We start from the raw sequence: 26,773 nt of genomic DNA, 5'->3' as shown, positions 1-26,773 counted from the left end.
AAAATCCTCCCAAATAATTCCTAGAACCATAATTCAATCCCCAAAATAACATCAACATGATACCATCAACAAAACCCAACACTAAGTTCAGCCAAAATCCTTCCAAAACACAAAATCTACACCTTGAGCTTTAAAAAAAACATATAACGCATGGTTTGAATAATTTTTGTTTTTATATATATTATTAGAAATAGAATTAGATTATTAATGAATAAAACTAACAAGTTAAATATAATTAGAACGTACGTTATACATAATATAATAGCGAATACATAAATTTATATGCTTTTGAAAAAGCAGTGAGCAAAAAGAAAAATTAAAAATTAACAAAAGATGAGAAAGAAAAGAAATTTAAAGGATAAAAAGCAAAAAAGAAAAAGAAGAGTTTCCATACAATTGTTCCCTTGATATATCACTGCGTAAATAATGAGTCATTTCCCGTTAATTGTTAGCTTGACTAGCGCGTAAATACAATATATATATATAAAGAAGATATTTCTGCTGTGCGGGGTTCGGTTTTTAAATTATTATTATTTTTAATCAAAATCACAAAAGTTTTGTCAATCAGGAAAAGTAAAGTATTGTCAATAGTAATTAATGTCTTGTTTTTATATAGGGAAATTTCAATTTATATGCTTGATAAAAGTTATAATTACAAAAAAATACTAGACATATTAAAAATTACAAAAAAATGTTATATTTTGGCACTTTACCCAAAATACCATTTCCACTTCTTCGACCTTGCTCGATGTGGTTCGATAGTGCTCGATACCAGCTTGATGAGACCTTCAAAATCATGATTTTTCATTAAAAATGACTTTGCTCGATGGTAGTTCGATGGTGGTTCGATAGTGGCTTGATGGTGCTCGATGCCAGCTCGATGAGACCTTCAAAATCATGATTTTTCATGAAAAAATGACTTAGCTCGATGGTGGTTCGATGGTAGCTCGATAGTGGTTCGATGGTGCTCGATACCAGCTCGATGAGACCTTCAAAATCATGATTTTTCATGAAAAAATGACTTAGCTCGATGGTGGTTCGATGGTAGCTCGATAGTGGTTCGATGGTGCTCGATGGAGCTCGATACAATTATTGTAAGAGACATAATTTTTCACTCGGGTGTCCGTTTGGGGTGATTTTTTTTTATTTTGGGTATTTTTTCAAGATCTACACGTTGGACATGTTAATATGCACATTTGTAAAGTGTAACACTTGTAAAAAATACAAAAGTGCAAACATACCTCATGTTCAAGACATCTTTTGGTATATTTTTAAGTTTTAAACTTCCCAAATATGCATTCTAACATGTCAAACATGTAGATCTTGAAAAAATACCCAAAATCAAAAAAAAAATCACCCCAAACGGACACCCGAGTGAAAAATTATGTCTCTTACAAGAATTGCATCGAGCACCATCGAGCCATTATCGAGCTACCATCGAACCACCATCGAGCCATTATCGAGCTACCATCGAACCACCATCGAGCTAAGTCATTTTTTCATGAAAATCTTGATCTTGAAGGCCCCAGCGAATGGTGGCTCGATGGTGCTCGATGCCAGCTCGATGAGACCTTCAAAATCATGATTTTTCATGAAAAAATGACTTAGCTCGATGGTGGTTCGATGGTAGCTCGATAATGGCTCGATGGTGTTCGATGGTGCTCGATGCAATTCTTGTAAGAGACATAATTTTTCACTCGGGTGTCCGTTTGGGGTGATTTTTTTTTTGATTTTGGGTATTTTTTCAAGATCTACACGTTTGACATGTTAATATGCACATTTAGGAAGTTTAAAACTTAAAAATATACCAAAAGATGTCTTAAACATGAGGTATGTTTGCACTTTTGTATTTTTTACAAGTGTTACACTTTACAAATGTGGATATTAACATGTCCAACGTGTAGATCTTGAAAAAGTACCAAAAAAAAAAAAAAAAAAAAACTCCAAACGGACACCCGAGTGAAAAATTATGTCTCTTACAATAATTGTATCGAGCACCATCGAACCACTATCGAGCTACCATCGAACCACCATCGAGCTAAGTCATTTTTTCATGAAAAATCATGATTTTGAATGTCTCATCGAGCTGGCATGTAGCACCATCGAACCACTATCGAGCTACCATCGAACCACCATCGAGCTAAGTCATTTTTTCATGAAAAATCATGATTTTGAAGGTCTCATCGAGCTGGCATCGAGCACCATCGAGCCACTATCGAACCACCATCGAGCAAAGTCATTTTTCATGAAAAATCATGATTTTGAAGGTTTTATCGAGCTGGTATCGAGCACTATCGAACCACATCGAGCAAGGTCGAAGAAGTGGAAAGGACATTTTGGGTAAAGTGCCAAAATATAGCATTATTTTGTAATTTTTAATATGCCTAGCATTTTTTTGTAATTATAACTTTTATCAAGCATATAAATTAAAATTTCCCTTTATATAACACTACTGGATTTGTTATCAAATTGGTGCATCATTAATAATAAACAGTAAGAGAACCGATAATTTTTTGCTAGCATGCTTTGCATGGACAATCAACTTTTGCGGCTCACTAGCTATAATTCAAACCCATCCATAGTAAATGTGTGTATGTGTTAAAGCTAATAAAGCTAGCTAGTAATTTTTTATTTACGTAATTTTTTTTAATAATAACATAATGTTTAAATTGCTAACAAACACAAAAACAAATTAATCTTGTAGAATATAGAAGCGTGGCAAAAATTATAACAATATTAATGGCCTTATATTATCTTATTATATTATAAGGTCAAGTAATCTATTACAGATCCATACATATGTACTTAATTATATATTTACACACACAATCAATTTTGTCTAATGATGTGTTGAAGCAACAATTTTATCTTTCTATATCTGTAGGTTTCAGCCGACGAATACTAATCTTTCAATCCTTCTTTGAATTATATAGCTAGTGATCCGCAAAAGTTGACTGTGCATGCAAAGCAGGCTAGCAAAAAATTATCTGCTCTCCTACTGTTTATTATTAATGATGCACCAATTTGATAACAAATCCAGTAGTGTTATATAAAAACAAGGCATTAATTACGATTGACAATACCCTTACATTGACAAAATTTTTGTGATTTTGATTAAAAAAAAAATTTAAAAATCGTAATTATGCGAGCGTTCTGTACACCCCCAGAAATACCCTATATATATAACTAGTGTTTTGTTAGAGCATTCCCAGCAGAGCTCTTCTCTATCCTCTCTATTTTTTAAAATACTTAATTAAAACACTACTTTATTTATTTTATCTCAAATTTTTATATTACATTATATATCAACTTCTCTATTTTTTTCTCTATATCATTTAAATATATTTTTTTTATTCATTTAAATTTTTTTCTTTCATTATCAATAGTATCTTTATATCTTTTAATATGATATTTATTCCTATATAATATCAAAATATAACTATACTTTATTTTAGATATTCTAAAATAAATAAAATACAAATTAATACAAAATTTAAAAATAATTCTCAATATAATAATTATAACAAAATATAAAATAATAATATGTATATAAGTTTTAAAAAAATTACTAAAACCATATAATATTATTCCTAATATCAAATATATATAGAAAAGTTAGAAAAAAAAATGTTTATAAAAGAGTGAATAGTTTTTTCTATATGTAAATATTGAATAGTGTATTAAGCTAAAAAAGAATTAGAGTATGGAGATGGAGAATTATTTTCTCACATTTTAGCTATAATTTTAAAATATAGCTGTTTTAAAAGAGGCACAAGTGCTCTTAGAGCATCTCCAATGGGGAGAGCTATAGCAGTAGCCATTGACAAAAATCTGACACAAAGTGTAGCTTATGCATTGGAGCTGTTAAAATTTTTGACCATTGCCTAACTTGGTTGCCTCACGGAGACAACGGTTCTTTTTCATTTTTTATCTTTTTTTTTTTATATATATAAATATATATACATATAATTTTATATATATATATAAATATATACATATATTTATTTTCTTACTGTCTTTTATATAAATATATATATATACATATTTTTTTTGTTACCGTTTTGTTACTGTTAGAATTTTTTTTTTCTATAAATACTCACTTACTTAATTTCATTTTCACACTATATTTTTCTTCCAAATTATCAATATCACAAAAAAAAAACAAAAAATCCTATCAATAGATTTCCAAAATTCTCCAAATTCTCCTAGTACCAATTCCCAAAATTTGAAAATAATTTTAATTAGTTTTTTTTAATTATGTTAGATTGATTAATTACGATTATATCATTTTATAAGTTTTTTTTTAAAATTTAGTCTAATTTAAATATCATGTACTATTTATTTATATTAATATATGAATTAAAAAAATTTAGTATAATAATATTTATAATTATAAAATGATATATTAAATAATAATATGTAGGGACCATAGTTGTCAATTTTTAGGGTATCTTGTATTGGAGTATTTTTAAAAAATAAGTTGCAAAAAGTGATGTGGATGAGAGAGAAAATAAAAAATTATATTTTTTAGTTAATTTAGATATTTTAGATAATAATTACGATAGTTTGCACTGGATGCTCTTAGGATGATAAAAGCTTTAGCTGTGGTAAAATAGTAATGATGACATGTGGAAAAATATGTGCATTGAAGAATGTGTTATATGAGATGAAATAGGAAATGCATCGAGAGCTTCAGATGACTTGCTAGGCAGCTTCAGGGTGTGATTTTCTTCTTGGCATGAAGTAGAAGATCGATTGACGCGTGAATCATGTGTGTCAGATTTTCTCGTTCAATGAATTAACAGCATCTCTACTGCACCCTTATTATTTTCCCTTCTCCCTTTAGTTGTTAATTTTATATATGCCTAATGATAATAAACTGGGACCCACAAATTTATCTTGACTGACTTCCTTTTTTATATTCTTTGCCTTTTTTTTTGTTTTTTTTTAATTTTGGAGTGTCTTTATTCGACACCCTTTCCCACCGCACAAACACATACTTATTTCTGACCGTGTTCTTCTTTCACACACGGCGGGACATGTTAGAGGTTTCAATGCGTTTAGTAAAAGAAGAACGATTGTTTCTCAAAAAAAAAAAAAGCTGCTTACGAAAAAAATAAATAAAGAGAATTGCTATAGGTTATTATTGATGTTCAGGACCATAAGGTTACATGTCATTATTGTTTAAATCATATTTTAATTTAATAATTATTATGTAGTATGGATGACTAATTATAAAGTAGGACTGATTTAGACAATTTAAAACCACAGATAAAAACACTCTAAAATAAAAAAAAAAATAACAGAAAGAATATAAAAAAAAAAGAAGTCAGTCAAGATAAATTTGTGGGTACCAATTCATTATCATTAGGCGTATATAACAAAAAAAATTAATATATTAACAGCTATAACTCAACACTAGAGATGCTATTAATTCATTAGATGAGATGGCTTAATTTTATTGGCTAGACAGAGGATCCGCGTCCTAAGAAAAGACGGAGAAATGAAATGATCGTATTGGGCCTTTACTATTTTTAATAGGGAAATCTAAAAAATCTACTAAAAGTTAAAATATATCTGAAAAATATGATGCATTACAACAAAAAAAAAAAATACAGAATTTTTGAATAAAAACACGGAATGAAAAAATTGTAAATACAAACTGACAAAATCATAAATAAAAACTGTAAAATATAATTTTTTGTGATAACGTTTACAAACTAGTAAATATATGTTATGAACTTGTAAATATCTGTTACGTATTTGTAAATAATATTTATAAAATCAGTTATAAAATTATAGATTTTTTTTTTGTAGATAAAACTTACAAACAAATTCGTAACTAAATTTTTTTATTTTTGTAACAATAATTTATAAATCTAGTTTTACAACTAAAAAATAAATTTTTGTAACTAATATTTACAAAAATATTTTATAGTTAAGAAATCATAAACAAAATATACATAAAAATATTATACTTTTTTATATTGTTACAATATTGTACCAAAAAATTATATGAACCATCATATTTATGTTATACAACTTAAAAATATAAATTTAAGATATTCATTATTTATAAAACACTTTATTGAATATAGTGGTGAAATACAATATTTTTTTTTAAACATGTTTTACATTTTTGTAACAACAATTTACAAAACTAATTTCACAACTAAAAAATTTATTTTTGTAACTCACATTTACATAAATATCTATAAATGTATTTAACATGATTATTACAAAGATTTACAAAACTAATTTTTTAACTTTAAATATATTTTTGTAACAAAACTTGAAACTTGGATTAGATTATGATTTTGGTTTAACATTGAGTGTTGAGACTTGACTAGCTATGATTTAAAAAATATATATAATATTTTTATAAAGAATAATAATATTGTGATTATCTTTAACTATATATTGTAACATATAGTTATTAATATTAATTTTAATTTTAAATATATTATAATTTGTATAAAATATTTATTTATTTTTTGAGTAATTGTATAAATATTAAATTTAATATTAATAAATATATTTATTTTAAATAAAAATAAATTAATCTATTTTATTTTATTGAATGTAGTAATTATAATTATTATTACTTTTATTATTATATTATTTGATGTGCCTAAATTCTTATTAAAATTTAAGACAAAAAAAATAAAACAAAGAGTCAATATATATATATACACGGGTGGAAAACCGTATTTTTGTAATTTATTAAAGATATCTTATAAAACAATTTTTTTTTAATAAACATTTATTTCATATATAATAAACAAATATGGCATGAGATCTATTAGTATGAAAACAGTGCGGAGCTACGGCTGCTTCACAAATGTTTTGATTAAAAAAAATCTACTGTCCCAATTTTCTATCCCTTTCATGTCCCACTAATTATTGTAAGACACATCATCTATTTATAGTATTAATATAATTGAAAAAAGAGAAAGTTGTAAATAATTTAAATATATATTAAATAAATAAATAAATGAGGTGTATTAAACTAATTGGTAGGACATGAAGAAGATAGGAAATTGGCACATCAGATTTTTTTCCCTAAAATGTATATACTAATGCAGTTGATTGGGCAACTAGTTATATATATATATATATATATATATTTATTGAGATTACAGAACACACTATATTTTAAATATATTTCAATTTGATTGTGAAAAACCAAGTCTTGGTTTTTGACTTGCATTGTCTGAAAGGTGCAATAGTAGCAACTAACTAAAAATGTCGATCATAGTTGAAGCGGTAAAGTTCTTTATTCGGACGCAAATGTACTCCAGATACATTAAAAAAATAACTAATGATCGGCATAACGATGGCGATCATTTGGTAGACATTGACAGGTTAGATCCTCTACAGATAACTTGTGGCCAAGAAAACAATGCCTTTCATGTTGCAGTGAAATGGGGAGTTAGCCCTCAAGCTGATCGGGTCCAAACCTTGCTAAGGGATTACCCCTTACTTGCCTATCAGCCGAACAATAAAGGCGACACCCCGCTACATGTGGCGGCAAGGTTAGGGCATGAGAGCTTCGCTGTGGTTCTGATAGAACATGCAAGGGCAGCAGCAGCAGGCCATAGTGTTGACTACTACAGAGATGTGCTGAGCAAGGTAAATACGAAGGGAAACACAGCTCTTCATGAAGCTGTACTCAACGGTCACTTCCAAATTGCGAAGCGGTTGATCGAGGAACACCCAGGTTTGACAGATTTTGTAAATGAGGCTGGGGAATCTCCTCTCTTTCTGGCCGTAGAAGGACAATTTTATGATATTGCTTCCATCATTTTGGACACTAATCCAACATGCTCTCTGTTAGGAGGGAGCGGCATGACTGTCATGCATGCTGCTGTCATTTGTTCGTCCCCTTTTTGTATGTGTAGATAAATACTTTTATAATTTTTTTTTTCTATTGAATAACGAAAATATATTTTAGCTAATACTCTCATACTAATTCATTCATATTTATAGATGTAAAAGTTGGTGAATTGAGGTTTTTGAGAAGTGTTACAAAGGGTTTTGACGGTACGTATAATATTTTACATTATTTACTGATTAACAATTCATTCATTAGTGTTCTTTCAGTGTATACAGTTATATTCTGTCAATATATATATATATATAAAGTTATATTTAAAATAAATTACATTCTAATTTATTCCGATCTCCCTTGTTTCTTAGAATTTGTTAAAAAAGTGCTGGAGAGATGTGGATCCGAGATTTTAGAAAGAGCAGATGAGTATGGATGGATGCCTCATCACCATGCTGCAAACATCGGACAATCAGAAATCTTTAAACTATTTTTGGAGGCCAAAAGATCTCTTGCTTACATCAAAGATAAACAAGGTATGAATGCTCTTCACATCGCCGCAAGAAAAGGATACACAGAAGTCATCAGAACATTGTTAGAAGAATGTCCAGATATTGCTGAGCTGTTGGACAATAGAGAGCGAACTGCTCTTCACATTGCTGTTGAACACAAACAGCTTTCTGTGGTACGTACTTTGTCACATGAGAGAGCTTTCATTGATCTTATAAATGAGCAAGACAATGAGGGATATACAGCTCTACATGTAGCTGCTCTCCATTGTCACCATAGAATTTTTTTGTGTTTAGCAAGTAATAGGAGTACCAACAAGAGAATCATCAATAAGATGGGAGCGACTGCGTTTCAGATTTTTGCGGGCCGTTCAAAAATACTTGGTAAACTTGGGAAGGTATGTTCCCATTAATTCCCTACTTAAATGGATCCACTTGTCTTGCTATATATATATCTAATTGTCTATGCATATGTACACATAAGCCATATTAATATCTCTTCTATATAAAAGGTGCGTGGATAACGAAATTTTTTTTTGTTTTAACGATTTTTTATTTTTTTTTGTTAACTTTAATGGAATATTCTTATATTTAACATATAGTGGAAACATGACTTAAACTTAAATAAATAAATAATTAAACAAATTAAAATAAGATATTTTTGAGATATTTTACAATGACAATTGTTTAAAAATAATAAAACTATATATTTTATAACTTAAACAAAATTTAATTAAACTTAATATCATATTAAACATATAATATATAATATTTTGTTGTCACTGCCAAATTGAAAAGCTATAACAAACATAAACTTAAGCAAAAATAAATAAATAAATAAATTAAAATAAGATATTTTAAAAATATTTTATGATAATTTAAATAATTAAATCACATATATTTAAAAATAATAAAGACATACATATAATTTTTTTTTCTTATAAATTTTTGTGATAATTTATTTTTTATCAAGTAATTGTAGTTATTTTTCTTCATAAAATTCATCAAATGACATTGCGAGATATATTAACAACTAAAAATAGTTGATGTATATATACTTCTGTCTACACTATGACTTTTTCTATTATTATTTTATTTTTATTATTAATTTCTTTTTAAATATTATTGTATTTTATATATATGTCATGTAGCTGTGTAAATATATATCTATGTCAATGTTGTGTTTAAATGTAATATATGTAGAGATTATTGATATATACTATAGAACTGTAATTTACTCTATTATATATATATTTTAAAATAGTAAACTAGTTTTTATTAAAATTATAGACAATGTTTACAACTTTAAAACTAAGCAAACGTGCATTGCACGCTGCTTCTACCTAGTATATTATTACTTACATTGAGAATGATAAACATTAAAGACTGATAATAAATTCATTGAAAATAATACAATAAATCTAGTAGAGTTGTTTAGCCACTCTAGATATCTCTTTTATACAAAAATTGTGTAGATAACAAAATTTATTGGTTTTAACAGATTTTTATTTTTTTTCGTTAACTTTAACATAATATTCTTATATTTAATAGAATAGAATGTTTTTATATTTAAAGGTAGATTATAAACATAATTTAAACTTAAATAAAATAAAATAAATAAATAATTAAAAAATTAAAATAAAGATATTTGACAATGATAATTATTTAAAAATAATAAAATCATATATTTTATAACTTAAATAAAATTTAATTAAACTTAAACATAATATTATATTGAACATATAATATATAATCTTTTGTTGTCAATGCTAAATTCAAAAATTAGAACAAATAAAAACATAAACAAAAATAAATAAATAAATAAATTAAAATAAGATATTTTTAAGATATTTTATGATAATTTAAATAATTAAATCATATTTATTTAAAAACAATAAAGACGTACATATCATTTTTTTATCTTATAATTTATAAGTTATAAATTTGTGTGATAATTTATTTTTTATCAAGTGATTGAAGCTCATTTTCTTCATCAAATTCACCAAAGGACATTGTGAGATACATTAGAAATTAAAAATAATTGATGCATGTATACTACTGTCTACACTATGACTTTTTATATTCTTATTTTATTTCTATTATTAATTTCTTTTTAAATGTTATTGTATTTTATATATATGTCATGTAGTCATGTAAATATTATATTTAGATGTCATATATGTAAAGATTATTGATATAAATATTTATATATACTATAGAACTATAATTCATTATATTATATATATTTAAAAAAAAACAGTAACCAGTTTTTATTAAAATTATAGACAATATTTATAATTTTAAAACTAATTAGCTAAGGTTATATAAGATCAAGCTCTTTACAAAAGTTAACATGTACTGTAAATTCTAAAAATAAGCAAAAGTTTTTGCCCGAAAAAAAGCCAAAGTTTTACACTCATAAATATATACATATTTTTATGGGTAGGTAATCATTACGTATCCTATATTTTTGCAAAATATTATTTTGGTACTCTCTGTTTTCAATAATGCTCATATGGTACTTTGTATTTTAAAATCGTACATATTTGGTACCCTAAACTCAAATTTAATTAATAAAATTTTATTAATTTAATTAAACTACTGTCAATTATGTAAGTTCCAAATTTAAATTTAATTACTTAATTACATATAATTGATGACAGTTTGATCATATTGACAAAATTTTATCTATCAAATCTAAGTCTAGGATATCAAATATGTATAATTTTAAAATACAGGGTACCATATGTGCATTATTGAAAACAGAAAGTACCAAAATAATACTAAAAGAGTAAATTTTTATTTTTATTACTAATTCATAATATACACGTAAATAAATAGGAATATTCTCTATCAATTCTTGGAGTGTGAACTTTGGAATTCATTTAGTTTTGTTTTGTTATATATTTTGAAACGTGGCCCTTTTCTTTTATACTCCACCATACTGCACACAATATTATAAAACATATAGATTATCTATTTTTTCAATCTTTGATCAAATTTAATTACAGTTTTAATTCTTTTACTTTTATTGATTTTATTTATTTTGCAACGTTTTCTTTCCCTATTTTTTATTACTGTTTTGTTTTAAATCTTTTAATAGGTTTTCCTATTTCCTTTTTATATCTCTTTTAACATTTTACCGTTTCTACTCTTTCTCTCTCCAAGTCCAATCGTAACATTACTCTCCAAACCAGTCCTCTGAGTTGACAATTAGAGTGCTACTGCTCTACCAGCAAATCTTGTTTTCCATGTTCGGTCCAAGCACATAGAAATTGGTTTACACTTTCAGGACCAAATTTTTGCTAATGATGAGTTTGCTGTTCCTTTCATTAATCAACTGGCCGACATTCTCACAAAACCTTACAATTGATAGATTCCAATATCTAAAGTTCAAACTCATGTTTTTCAGCACCTCATTTCGCTTAATCACTAAAGGGAATTATAAACCAAGTTTGTAACTCTTAGTTACAATGAGTTACTAATTAATAATTATTTATGCTTTGCCAGTTTTATTAGGAAAATTAGCTAATGTTTCTTATTTTAGTTAGTTATTTTTTATTCTTTGTAACATATTCACCATCTCCAACTTTGTCTTAAATAAACCCAATTCCTTCATTTTAAAGATCAAAATCATACAAAATCCCTCTCCAACCCAACTTTATTTTTATCTTCATTTTAAAGAATTGCATTATGCACCTTCAATAATAAAGCCAACATTATTCATATAAAGCAAAAAACAAAAAAAAATTAATACCTAAAATACCATTAATTATTTTTGTTTAAATACATATATATCATTTTATATAATATTATATGTTTTAATTATTTAGTTTTATAATTATAATTCCGTTTTATATTTTATTTTTAGATTTATATTATAGTAAAAAATTATATTTATATTATACTAATAAATTAAATAAATAAAAGTATACATAATAAAAATAAAAAACCAATAACTTATCAAATTTAAAATACAAAATGAAATTAACCATAATTAAACAACAACAATAATATTTTTAAAAAAAAAAAATGCAATGTTTAATTAAAAAATGTAATGTCTAATCTTCATAATGTAGCAATTCAAGTTAAGTCTCACTACAGGAAATAATGGTTTTAGAGGCAATATCAGGGGTGACTTTGTGTCGCCTCTAATATTCAAGAAATCATGGGGCGACACATCAACAGTCACCCCTAATATTAGGGGCGACCCATTAGTGGTCCTTAATGTACACCATTAGACGCATTTTATTATGGACGATATATTAGAGATGACTTTTATGGTTATTAGGATCGACATGGATCCATTAATATTATTTTACTTGATATAAAATTATTATTACATAATTATTTATATTAATGTTAATGTATAGAATTAAAATTTATTAATTAGTTCAAGTATTTATTGTTGATTAAAAAGAATAAAAAAAATATTATTTTTTGAAGTAAAATTTGAAGTGAAATTTGAAGCAGTTTTTGGAGATGAAATAGTAATTTGAAGTGAAAAATATGAAAAAATAAAGATAAAATAGATTTAAGATGAAGTTATGGTTAGAGATGGTCTTAGTCAACAAATAAAGATCTTGGTCATGAGGTTTTATTAACTTTGCAAAACTTCTTGGAATTCACTTTGTGTCATATTCTATAAATATTCTTTCCATTGTTTCATTCTTTATTTATAAATACGTATAGGCATATAGGTTTTATGCGTTATTTATTTAGGCTATTCAACATCAGTAGATAACTAACTAGTACAATTCCTTTTCTCTTTTGCAGTTTGCAGCTATATATAAAGTGTATCAGAAATTCCACCTTCTAACTTTACAATTAATGGCACGGTATCCTAGAGAAAGTGACGAAACGTATGAAGAAACCCTATCAAAAATGACTCAATCTGAACTACAGGAAAAAAATAAGGAACAAGATGTAAAGCACATGCAAAACATGAACTTAGTGGTGTTGACACTGATTACAGGTGCTGCATTTCAAGCAGCCATTACCATGCCAGGGGCTGGGAAGTATGGCACTCCAAAGGGATTGGAAGCTTTTAAAAGCTTCATGTATTACAATTCGAATGCATTTGTGTTCTCGTCGGCCACTATGCTATTCCACTTTATAATTTCTCTTTTCTCCAATTCGCGACTAGTGAATCTAAGGTATCGCAATTTCTTTATAACAGTTTCTGTATCTTTGTCCATTTACTACTATTTGTTAGCCTATAAGATGGGTACAAAAGCACTGCTATCTGAGAAGAAAGAGCTAAATAGTCTGAAGAGTGAGAACATTGATTTGAATGATATAGTCCCTACATTCTGTTTCACTGTCACGTTGCTCGTTTACTTTGGTTGCTTATTGTGGTTATAGGTATATGTTACCGATATGTACTCTATCAAAATCTTAGGACTTTTTGTAATAGTGAAAAACTTGACTTCATTCTATTTTTGGAGAATATATAATTACTACCAATGTTGTTTGCATTTGCAAGATTTTGTATGGAAATCTTCGACAAACTTCTACACTCGACTTGACTTCATTCTATTTAGAGATCGAGTTAATACTATTTATTAGCTCGACTTAAATTTTATTTTATACATTAATTGATGATCTTTTTAGGAGTTATAAAATTGTAATCAGATTTGTACTTTTTAAATAAATGTTACATTTTGAGAAAGTATGAATTTGTCACACTTCTTAATTTATCACATAGTCATTTATTCAAATAAAATAACATTCCCCAACTGATTAGATGACACTTCTCATTTGACATATAATTTGTAACAAACTTGTGACAATAGGTACGCACCTTCGCTATGTTCACTTGAGAACCTCATAGCCCACTTTTGCACCATTTATGACCATGTACACAAATCCTGTAACACCCTAAATATTCTATATTTTCTAAAATATATAATTTGACATAATTCATAACAAACTATTAGTTTTTTCCAATATCATCTTAATAATAAAATGCAGAAAATATTGAATCTAGGTTCAAGTAAAACTTTTAATAGATGAATTTAATATTCTACTTACATTTCTAAGATGATACTTGACATATTTAAAATACTTTACAATATAAAATAAATTTGTGGCATTATTGATCGTTTCCTTGTTCATATGCCCCCCACAACATACATATTTCATCTCGATGGACTTTAATTCGCCATGCTCATAAGTATGCATTACTAATACTTACAGCTGGATGTGCGAAAAGGTTAGGAATGCCCTCTATAGCTCGTGGAGGGCCTTCATCTTCAACAAATGATGAAACATACATTCCAACCCCATCAGAATCAAACTACAATGATACTTTCAATTACATTACCATGCAAATTCGACACAGGACTCATTCCAGTCGAGTTAGTAAAACTTTAATTCATGGACTTTGCCACATTCTAATGAAATAATTATGGGTTACCATAATGTAAAATATTGATTGAATTTTAACAATGGATCTACATCATCAGCTTGTTTTAACTGATTATAGATAGTTTACTTAATGATAATTAATACTTTCTAATCTAAAAACTATACAAATATCGTAGAAAATGCTCAAAACTATGTCAATCAATTTAATATTTAGTCCATAGATACACATTGCTCGTAATAATAATTCATATTACGTCAGAAATACCCTTGGTATGAATCTAGGTTATTTACAAAGCATTGTCTAAATTAACTCACTCAACTTCATATCACTTCACTAAAACAAAAAACAATATTAGGGGCGACATCTGAAAACCATAAAAGTCGCCCCTGATATATATTAGGGGCAACATGTGAGTCCCCTCTAATATTCCAATATCAGGGACGACACTGTCACCCCTAAAATTTGATGTTGCCCTAAACTATTTCACACGTGGCAATATTTTTGGTAGATGTGTCGCCCCTGATATGTCACTAGTCGCCCCTAAAATTTGATATATCACCCAAACTATTTCACATGTAGTAGATGTGTCGCCCCTGATATGCCACTAGTCGCCCCTAATACTATTCTATTTATAAAAAATAATAAAATTATTTTAGTAATTAAAAAATAATTAATTAAAATTTAAATTATGAAAACAGATATATTTAAAAATAAAAATATTATATTAAAATGTACACATAAACATATAAAATAAAAAAAACATTAAACACTAATCACAAACAAAAAAAACTAACATTAAAAATTAAACACACATATACACATATATCAAATTAAAATATACACATAAAAAAAAAAAAAAAAAATTAAACACTAATCACATAAACAAAAAAACATAAACATTAAAAATTAAACACATAAACATACATACACTACAAATATCAAATTAAAATATACACATAAACAAAAATAAACATTAAACACATAAACAAACAAAATTAAAAATTACATATTAAAAATTAAACACAAACACACATATCAAATTAAAATGTATGCATAAACATACAAACAAAAAACTTTAAACATTAAAAAAATAAATAAACAAAAAAATTGAATAATGTTGTCGCCCCTAAAAATATTTTTTGTTGAAGTGCTTGTTCATTCACTACAAAAAACAAAGTTTTTGCCGGCGCAATTTGGAATTGCGTCGGCAAAAACAACTTTCACCGGCGCATTTAGTGAATTGCGCCGGCAAAAGTACCATAAGTTTTCAAAAAATACCGTTGATTTTTGCCGGCGCATTTTCCCTAACGCGCTGGCAAAAGTCAAACGTGTATTTTTAATTTGTGCACGTTTTCAAGAAAGTAGGTGGGTAGACCTTTGCCGGCGCGTTTCGTTGCGCCAGCAAAAGTCTAAAAATGCGTCAGCAAAAGTCGGACTAAGTAAAACGACACCGTTTTGTGCTAGGGTTTATTAAATACTTTTCCCGGTGCATTTTTAGACTTTTGTCGGCGCAACTAAACGCGCCGGCAAAAGTCATAGCGATATTAGCCAGCTGTGAGCCCTTCTTCCCCATTTCAGTTTTTTTTTTCTTCAGAAAAAAGCTTCTCTCTCTCTTTCTCCTCTGTGTTAATGGAACCGACCACCCCGTGAGCCATAATCCCACCGTAGCTCAGCTCATATAGTGAAGCTTCTCTCTCAAGGTTAGTAAATCAAATGGGAATTTTTTTAAACATGTTTAGATTTTTTTCTCTATATCTCGTTTTGTAAGTGCATTTTTTTTTGTTATTCTCTCTCTATAAACATGTGTTACAGCTCCAATCTCTCGGTGGAACAACTCCAAAGGTTAGTTTATGTATATATTTATATATGTTTATATATATATTTCGGTTTATATATATATATCTGTTTAAATATATATATCAGTTTATATATATATATACGTTTATATGTACGTATATATATGTATGTTTATATTTATATGTCTGATTTTTTATATATGTATATATGTATAAATGTTTATATGTATATATGTAAATGTGTGTACATATGTTTATTTAATGTTAATTTTTTTAGAAAATTGATTAATATATATGTATGTGTGTGATATTTGGTATTATAATTATATTTTCTATTAAAAAAAAATAAATCTGTGTAGTTTTAGAAAAATAAGATTAATAATGAAAAAAATATGGTTTTAGTATTTATTAAAAAAAAATTGATTTGAGTATGTATATTTTTTAATTTTAATGTTTAATATGTATATTAAAAAATAGATTAGATTATGTATATTAAAAAAATATATATGATATTTTTTATATTAAATATTATTTGTTTATAAATATTTACTAAATAAATTGTTTTGATGTTACTGATATAAAAAGATTTGATATATGTTATTAATCTTGGTTTATGTTGTGCATGCTATGAGAATATTCTGTATATTGCTCTGGGAATATTCTGTATATTGTGTGTAGTTTGCAGGTTTTATAAAATTTTGGGATAGTTTAAAATATAGCCGTTATGCTCGCCAAATTTCGTTAGTCTTAGGAAAATTAACATTAGTTACAAAAATTATAGTCATTAACATTAATTTTTATTTTAATGCTTTACATTTATTTGTTTATCTTAATAACAACCACTACAGGAAAACAAGCTATTACCGGCGGAGAAAACCGCCGGCAATAGTCAGAAAAACCGCCGGTAATACTTTTACCGGCGGTCTCCGCCGGCAAAAATCCGCCGGTAAAAACCGGTCAGGAAAAGCCGTTATTACCGGCGGAATTAGCCTCCCGCAGGTAATAATATTATTACCGGCGGATCCCGCCGGCAATAATTTGGTCATAATTCACGTTTGACACATTATTACCAGCGGTTTCCGCCGGTAATAATCCGCCGGTAATTTTAAAATATATTTAAAAAAAATAATTAATTTTTATAAATTATAATATAATTAATATTAAATAACTAAATTTATAATTAAAAAAATTTAGAAATAAAATCAATATTATTTAAATTAATATCCAAATTAAAAATACAACTTTAAAATACTAAAATTGTTTTGTCAAAATAAAAAAACATATACTTAAATTTAATAATAAATAACAAAACCTAAACTAATTATTATTATTGTCTTCATCAAAAGTTTCATTTAGAAAATCTTCAACATTCGTGCTTCGACTCAAACCTTCATGAGACTGTGGTGCTGGTGGCGAAGGATAATATGGCCGAGGCTGTGGGCGAATCAAAGGAGACTGCTGCTGTTGTTGATTCGGAGAAGTGTAGTACTGCTGATTATAAACGGGCTGCTGTGTCGATCATCCATAATGAGGATATACCGGCTGCTGCTGCATGAACGGCCCAAATTGACCATACATAGGTTGTTGTTGCTGTTGCGGTAATCCTCCAAACTGACTTCCCATAGGTTGTGTCTGAGGAAACTGGGAAGAAAGTCCAAACATATAATTAAAAAATGGCGACTGAGAGGAACCATCAGATATGTTTGGAGAATTTTGTTGTGGTTGCTGTGGCATCGACGACGTCCCCGGGCTTTGATTAGATGTACTACCTTGTTGTTGAGAAGGTAAGAACTGCTGCAATAAACTTTCATAGCGTGGGTCATGGAGGGAAGAATCAGTCTGCAAATTTCCTGACTCGACCTTATCACGCATCTTAACCCACATCTCAGCCAAAACTCCCATCATCTCTGGAGTCACATTAGTAGGAACTTGTGACTGAGTTTGGCTTGAACTTTGACTTGTGGAGCTAGATGCTGATTTCTTCCCTTTGCCTCTAGGCCTGTATCCCACTCCTATTTGATAATCAGACCTCGAGCCAAGGACTTTATCCATAACCTGATACTGTATTGATTTAGCAGTAGAACCTTCACTAGAAGCAGATTCCGAACCTGACCGACTACTTTGAATATTTTGCCTCTCCATCTCTTGGGTCATTTGTTCCTGGCAAAAGAAAATGTTAAAAAACCAATATTACTATAATTTAAGATCAATAAAGAAAGAAAAAACTTTAACTTACATGTAGTTCTTTGCAAGTTTCGCTAACCCAAGTCTTCGTAGATTTTTTTATATGAGTATCTCTCCAAGCATCAATAGCATGATCATCAGGTTCATCCTACAAAATAATAGTGTTAGTTTAATTAATAATATAATAATATCAAATAAAGTTAAGTATTTTACTTACATATTCGTTACGGATCGCTGCCATTGATTTAGAGCCTTGCGTCGACAAATACTTCATTTCCTTTCTATTTTTCTTGTTCTGCGTGGATCGGGCTACAAACTTTGGGCTCAGAAACAAATCGACGATTTCTTTCCAGCTCTCCTTTAAGCACAAGTCGGGAATAGCATTGAGAGCACTATCCAAATCATTCGGATTTCCAGAATAATATTTTTGGAAATGAGAATGCCTAATATTCTTTCTCTCTGAATATCTTTTGCGCATCTCCGTATACAGAGTTCCCATAACTCTTTCAGGTTCTGGATGCCCATCGATATTATAGTAATACTAAAAAAAAAAATTGTTAGTTTAAATTTTTATAGACTAAAATGTATAATATAAAAAAATTATATATTTTTTTTTACCTTCATCTTTTGAACGACCTGGTCTTTATATTGCTGAGGAGCATCTTTAAAATCTAAATAATGTCCCGGCAATAGTAATGTAACTTCAGTACTCAATTGACGAACAAAAGCTTGGTGCTCAGTACCAACCACTTTGTCTGTCGCCGGATCAAGTTGCAATTCAAGTGGTTTGCCAGCATCCCGCCTTCGTTTTTCAATATTAACATTACTGGCAGGGCCACGTCCCCTCCTTCTTGCAGGACGATCTATTAATTTGTTTAATACATAAAAATAAAAATATTAGTAAATCTTAAACATTTAAACATATTGCGATTATAATATATCCCATAACTAAAATTTAGATATTAACCTGACTCGCAAGTTGAGGGTATCCTGCTAGGATTTGTGGGGTCTTGACCACCACCATCTCCACCGTGATGGGATACTATATCAGCTGACATGTCTCTTGTATTCATAAATATTTAAGATTTAATAATAAGAATAGAAATCAAATTTAAGATTTAATAATAAGAATAGAAATCAAATTTAAGATTTAATATCATCAAATTTAATTAAGTAATGAAATAACATTAAACAAAATCAAAATCAGCATAAATTGGAAAATACAAATCAAATTCAAATTTTTGTGTTTGTTACAAAGGTAATCATTACATAAAACTAATAATCACTATCGCTTCCATCATTAACTAAATTAGCATTAACATCATCTTCACAAAAATCAATTAATAAATCATCTTCTTCATCTAATTCTTCATCTGCTTCTTCATCGCCTAACTCGTGATCCTCTTGACTAACATTTAAATTTTGTACTGTACTAATGTCAATCAAATTTTGAGTAGGTAGCATAACCAACTCGCACCATTATATCAAAAAAGGCTGGAGGAAATATGAGTTCCATTTTACATAATATTAGAATAAGATCTTTTTGTGCTTCCTCCATATCGCTAACCTTTATAGTTCTTGCACAAATTTGCCTGAAGAAGTTACATAACTCAGAAATGGTAGTCGATATACTCTTTGAAAGAAACTTGCGAACACCCACTGATAGTAATTGTTGCATTATTACATGACTGTCGTTGGACTTTAAACTGCTGATATTTGTTAAATCAGCATTTACTTTCTTCTTTAAATTGGAACAAAAATTATCTGGAAATTTCACATCTTGAATAAATTTACAAAACTACATTCGTTGATCAGATGTGAGAACATAAGGGGCATGAGGCTTCATTAACTTTCCGCTGTCATCTTCATATATCCACAACGATTCCCTTACTCCAAACCTTTTCAAATCATGTCTTGCATTAGTGGTGTCCTTGGATTTATCATTATCCAAGATAGTGCCTAACAAACTATCACACACATTCTTCTCCACATGCATGACATCAATGTTGTGTTTTAACGTGTTCGAAGACCAATAATCAAGCTCATAAAATATGCTTTTCTTCCTCCAATTTTGATCTTCTGCAATACGCCTACGTTTGACACCTCCAAGCATCTCGTGTTTTCCAGGAACTTGTGGTACAAGTTTGTTTACTTGTTCTAATATTTCGTCACAAGTAAAACGTCTTGGTGGACGTCTTCTCTCGATTTGTCCGTCAAACTGAGTGTCTCTTCTCATTCGATGGTTACTTGGAAGGAATCTTCTGTGACCAATGTAGGATGTCTTACCGATTACTCGAACAGAAGTTGTGTCTTCATTACACGTCGGACAAGCTTTGTATCCCTGACCACTCCATCCAGATAAATAGCTACGAGCAGGAAAATCGTTAACTGTCCACAATAAGGCTGCACGCAACTTGAACATAGTGTTGGTTATACTGTCTCTTGTATCGACACCATTAACCCACAACTCCTTTAACTCATCCACCAATGGTCTCAAGAATATATCCATGTCCTTTCCCGGTGATTTTGGTCCAGGAATAAGAATAGATAATATGATATTATTATCTTTCATACACATCCAAGGTGGAAGATTGTAGTTAGCCAACACCACAGGCCACATACTATATGCTTGACTCATGTTGCCAAACGGATTGAAACCATCTGCAGCTAAACCTAAACGAACATTCCGAGGTTCACTAGCAAAATTAGGATGTTTGACATCGAAATCCTTCCACGCTAACCCATCCACTGGGTGTCTCATTATCCCATCGTCTTTTGATTTCCCAGTATAGTGCCATAACATTTGCTTCGCTGTAAGTCTTGAACTGTACAGTCTTTTTAATCGAGGAGTCAATGGAAAGTAACGCATCACCTTATGTGGTACCTTTTTTCCATCCGTTTTTTCAGGAGAAATCCATCTACTACTTCCGCAAATTGGACAAGTCTCTTTAGTTGAATGCTCTTTGTAAAACAAACAACAGTCATGTTCACATACATGAATTGACTCGTACCCTAACCCTAATTTCTGTAATCTTTTTTTAGCCTCGTAGTAGGTTGATGGAATTTTATTTCCCTTCGGAAATGCAAGCTTTAGTAATTTCAGTAATTCATCGAAGATTTTATTCGGAATCTTGCCTCTAACTTTCAAATGCAATAGTTTTGCTAAAAAGTTAAGAGAAGATATCCAATGACAACCAGGATATAACTCAGCCTCTATCTCGTCAAACAGATCGTCATAAAATTGTCCCGCCGCAGGATTATTTTCAACTTCTTCGGTTGTAGGTAGAAGGAAGTCTTCGACCATCGGAATCATCTCATCAACATCATCATCGTTGGCGTCCACCACATTGGCAACATCTGCTTCTGCTTCACCGTGATATATCCACTTCTCGTAACCTTGATGAAAACCCCAATCGAATACGTGTGCTTTCACCATAGGTAAAGTTTCAAGCCTATTGTTTATGCATCTAACACACGGACACCTAATTCTACCAGAGGAATCCTTATATTCCGACGCCATCGTCAAGAAAGCTTGTAGACCGTTCCAATATTCTCGACAAGCACGATTTCTCAATGTCGTCCAAGTCTTGTCAATCGCCATCTAAAGTGTTATAAAAGTATATAAGTTTACGATATGTGAATAGTCTTATATTTTAAAGTGTTATAAAATGTTTATAATAGTCTATTATAAACATTTAATAGTTTTATGCTATTTTATGTTTTGTCATCATATTTTATGCTATCAAATTATTTATCTATTATCTAATTTTTCCTTTACTTAAAATAAATTATTTAATTAATACTTAATTAATTATTTATTTATCATATTATTAATTTAAATCTTTCCTAATTATTTAATTAATTATAATTAAATTAATTAATTACTAAATTAATTATTTAATTATTTATCTATTATCTAATTTTTCCTTTACTTATAATAAATTATTTAATTAATACTTAATTATTTATTTATTTAATATTCATTTAATTATTTATTTATCATATTATTAATTTAAATATTTCCTAATTATTTAATTAATTATTAATTAATTATAATTAAATTAATTAATTAATTATTTATTTAATTATTTATCTATTATCTAATTTTTCCTTTATTTAAAATAAATTATTTAATTAATACTTAATTATTTATTTATTTAATATTCATTTAATTATTTATTTATCATATTATTAATTTAAATCTTTCCTAATTATTTAATTAATTATTAATTAATTATAATTAAATTAATTAATTACTAAATTAATTAATTAATTCTTTATTTATTTAATTATTTATCTATTATCTAATTTTTCCTTTATTTAAAATAAATTATTTAATTAATACTTAATTATTTATTTATTTAATATTCATTTAATTATTTATTTATCATATTATTAATTTAAATATTTCCTAATTATTTAATTAATTATTAATTAATTATAATTAAATTAATTAATTAATAAATAAAGTAATTAATTCTTTATTTATTTAATTATTTATCTATTATCTAATTTTTCCTTTACTTAAAATAAATTAGTTAATTAAAACTTAATTATTTATTTATCATATTATTAATTTAAATCTTTCCTAATTATTTAATTAATTAGTTAATTATTATCTAATTTTTGCTTTATTTAAATAAATTATTATTATCTAATGTTTACTAATTATTTAATTTATACTTAATTAATTAATTATTTATTTATTTAATTAGTTATCTATTATATAATTTTTCCGTTATTTAAATAACTTATTATTATCTAATGTTTACTAATTATTTAATTTATACTTAATTAATTAATTAATTATTTTTTTATTTAATTAATTAATTATCTATTATCTAATTTTTCATTTACTAAAAATTTATTTATTTAATTAATACTTAATTATTTATTTATTTAATATTCATTTAATTAATAATAAATAAATTAATCATTTATTTATTTATTTATTCCACATATTTAATTATAACTATTTTAATAATTGTTTACATATATTATTTAATACTTACTTTTTAATAAATACATTTTTAATTATTTAATTTTTATTATTCTCATATCAATTCCTTTCTAAGTTATTAAAATAACTTTTTTCTATAATTTAATATTTATTATATTATTTATTAATATTTTATTTATCTACCATTAAACTATTTTTTTAATAATAACAATTTATTAATGACAAATTTATTAAAATCTAAACTTCATAATATTAAAATAATTTTAATTAAACTATAACAAAAATACATTATAACATTCTAACATTATAATAACAATTTAACAATAATAAAAAATTATCCATGTCCTAATATCTAACAATATTTTCATATATTTTAAAACTAAATAAACAAAATAAAAATGTATGAAATACAAAATTACTTACCTGTAGTCAAACAATAGCAAGATTCAGTACTCTCCGAATGAAGCCCTGAAATATAAACATATATATATTAGTTGTAAGTTAATGGAATATTTAAATTCAATATATATAATTAAAAAAATTGTTCATAACCAAATATTAACCCAAACTTTTTATTATATATGTATTTGATTAAAAATACAATCAGCCAAAAAAAATATGAAAAGATATACATGATATTAGAAAAACAAAAAATTGTAATTATAACTCAACTCAAAAATATAACTCAAACAATATCAGAAAAATAAAATAGATTACAATAAAAAATATATAACTACATACCCAGACCGCTTGTGATGAAATAATGCTGAATATAATCCCAAAAACCTTTGAAAATGGTGGATATTGCCTCGGACGAACGGAGTCGAAGGAGAGTTTTTTTGAGAAATTCTGGGCACTCGGACGAACGGAGGCGAAGGAGACGGATGGCCACAATATATAGAATATTATTGCCGCCGGAGGTCCGCCGGCAATAATAGTTCCTCCGGTAATAGTATTTAACGGTAATATTTTTATTATTATTACCGGCGGAGCTCGCCGGCAATAATCCGCCGGCAATAAGCGAAAATTAAATTGGGCGGCAGGTTTACTGCGTGGATAAAATTTGATTATTGCCGGCGGATTGTCCGCCGGTAATAATAGATTTTCCGCCGGTAATAATCAAATAATTTAAAAAATAAAAACAAAATTAAAAAACATGATTAATACCGGCGGATTCAGTTTTCCGCCGGTAAAGATAGTATTATTACCGGTGGACTGACTCCGCCGGTAATAGTTCCACCGGTATACCAGATTTTTGTTGTAGTGAACTATTTTAAAGATATTTTTATAATATATGTTTTTTGTATTTATTAATTTTTTTTGTAAAATAAAAAAAAAACAGATTTGAATATGTATTTTTTTTATTTGAATGTTTTATATGTATTTGTTTATTTTTGCTTGTTAATATTTATTATATTGTATTTTGTGATATATATATATATATATATTAGTCAAAGTATGAACTTAAAAAAAATTAAGATTAATAATGTATGTTTATATTTTTAAATTGTTTTATATTAAATGTGATATGTTTGTAAATATGTATTTAATATTTTTTTTGTATTAATAAAAAAATCAGTTTTGGTATATGTTTTTTTGTGGTTAAATATTTGTTAATGTATATATATGTTTTGTATGATCTGGGAATATTCTGGTTATATATGTGTTTAATTTGTAGGTTTTTCAATTTTTGGGATAGTTTGAAATATAGTCGTTATTGTTGACGCCGTTTTTCGTCAAACAGTGAAAGAAGAGCACATAAACAATTAATGATAATGGCTAAATGAAATAAAACAAACCAAACACGCTATTTTTACGTGGTTCAGCAGTTAAATCTGCCTAGTCCACGAATCTCTGTTATTAATCTCAAGATTATCTCTGAAAATTCTTAAGCATGAATTCTTCAGAGTTTTCTCTCCAAGATCAGAAATTCGGTCCATTACAATGGTGCATGGCTTCTCTATTTATAGAGAAGGATGCAGAATACTATCCCACATAATTTGGGTAGTTACTCTTTTATGAATAAAATAAATGGCTTTAAATGCCTATAATCAGATAAAAAAGGAAACTTTCCTGAAGACCAGGAAACACATAACTGATTAAATAATATCCCACGATTCTTGGGGATTTACATTAATAAATGAGGATTACATCTCATGTTTATAACACTTGTAGATATTCGAGGTGGTTATAGCGTATCTCCAAGGCTTTAACATCTCAGGTTTCACGTCATTGTGCGAGCCAATGACATCTCCCGAGATCACGTGTATTTCGAGATTGTACGTACATCGAGCTCGAGACCCCTGGTCCGAAGTCGTCCCCAAAGAGGAATGTTCTTGGAGCTACCTTTCGAGATCGAGATCGTTTCGAGGTCACCACATTCGAGATCATATATCGTACTTTGCAGGCTCGATTTACAATCCTAGAGCATACCCTAACCCTTACGAGACTATTTATTGCGAACTCAGCTTTCGAGGTCATACTTACTATGGCTCGAAATCTGGGTATAATAGTTATGCTGCCCAAATTTTGTTAGAGTTAGTAAAATTAATAAAAGTTTAATAATTAATTAAATAAAAATTTAAGTATAATTAAAAATTCATCAAAAAAATAATTTTTAACTATAATTTAAATAAAATAAAATTACCAATCATAATAATTAATAATTAATTTTAACATTAATATTAGATGTTTTGTAATTGAAAAAGTTAAAAATATAAATGATTTAATAAAATATAATTAAGTAAAATATAAATATAATAAAATTGTTATTGATTAAGTAAATAATCCAATACAAATTGAAGAATTTAATAAAAAATTACAAAATAAAATTAATGTATAATTAAATTAATTTTAAAATAAAAGTAATAAATAAGTAAATGTTAAAGTTGACTGGTCAAATGACACGTGGCACTACATGATTGGTCCACATTGTTATTATTCTTAAAATAATTTTCAATTTATTTTGCAATTTAACAAAAAATAAAATTTACATTTTTTTCAAAAAAAAAAATCAAACTTTTTTTCAATTTAAGATTAAGTATGAAAAATACATTTTTTTTTAAAAATTTAATTTTTCATTGTTAATATCCTCAAATTTTTTAATTTATTATTATTATTATTATT

The 26,773-nt window shown here is 27.4% G+C and overlaps 2 protein-coding genes across 2 annotated transcripts; one reads left to right on the top strand and one right to left on the bottom strand.

Annotated features, from left to right (window-relative positions):
* The first annotated feature begins 7,245 nt into the window (after nt 1–7,245).
* Nucleotides 7,246–13,701, top strand: LOC133825680 (ankyrin repeat-containing protein NPR4-like). Its single transcript, XM_062258591.1, has 4 exons — nt 7,246–7,891; nt 7,990–8,043; nt 8,200–8,735; nt 13,114–13,701. Exons 1-4 carry the CDS (start codon nt 7,246–7,248, stop codon nt 13,699–13,701), a joined length of 1,824 nt encoding a protein of 607 aa, XP_062114575.1.
* A 6,784-nt stretch (nt 13,702–20,485) lies between these two features.
* Nucleotides 20,486–22,207, bottom strand: LOC133825679 (uncharacterized). Its single transcript, XM_062258590.1, has one exon. It carries the CDS (start codon nt 22,205–22,207, stop codon nt 20,486–20,488), a length of 1,722 nt encoding a protein of 573 aa, XP_062114574.1.
* Between the last annotated feature and the right edge of the window lie 4,566 nt (nt 22,208–26,773).

Source organism: Humulus lupulus, chromosome 3 (assembly GCF_963169125.1).
Source record: "Humulus lupulus chromosome 3, drHumLupu1.1, whole genome shotgun sequence".
Taxonomy (NCBI): domain Eukaryota; kingdom Viridiplantae; phylum Streptophyta; class Magnoliopsida; order Rosales; family Cannabaceae; genus Humulus; species Humulus lupulus.
Note: the sequence above shows the minus strand (reverse complement) of the source record. Positions and strands in the feature narration are given on the sequence as shown.

Excerpts from the sequence above, each read along its gene's own strand:
- LOC133825679 (XM_062258590.1), bottom strand. The coding sequence starts at position 22,207 with ATGGCGTCGGAATATAAGGATTCCTCTGGTAGAATTAGGTGTCCGTGT.
- LOC133825680 (XM_062258591.1), top strand. The coding sequence starts at position 7,246 with ATGTCGATCATAGTTGAAGCGGTAAAGTTCTTTATTCGGACGCAAATG. Across the intron at positions 7,892-7,989 it reads CATTTGTTCGTCCCCTTTTT|ATGTAAAAGTTGGTGAATTG; the intron begins GTATGTGTAGAT and ends TCATATTTATAG. Across the intron at positions 8,736-13,113 it reads TACTTGGTAAACTTGGGAAG|TTTGCAGCTATATATAAAGT; the intron begins GTATGTTCCCAT and ends TCTCTTTTGCAG.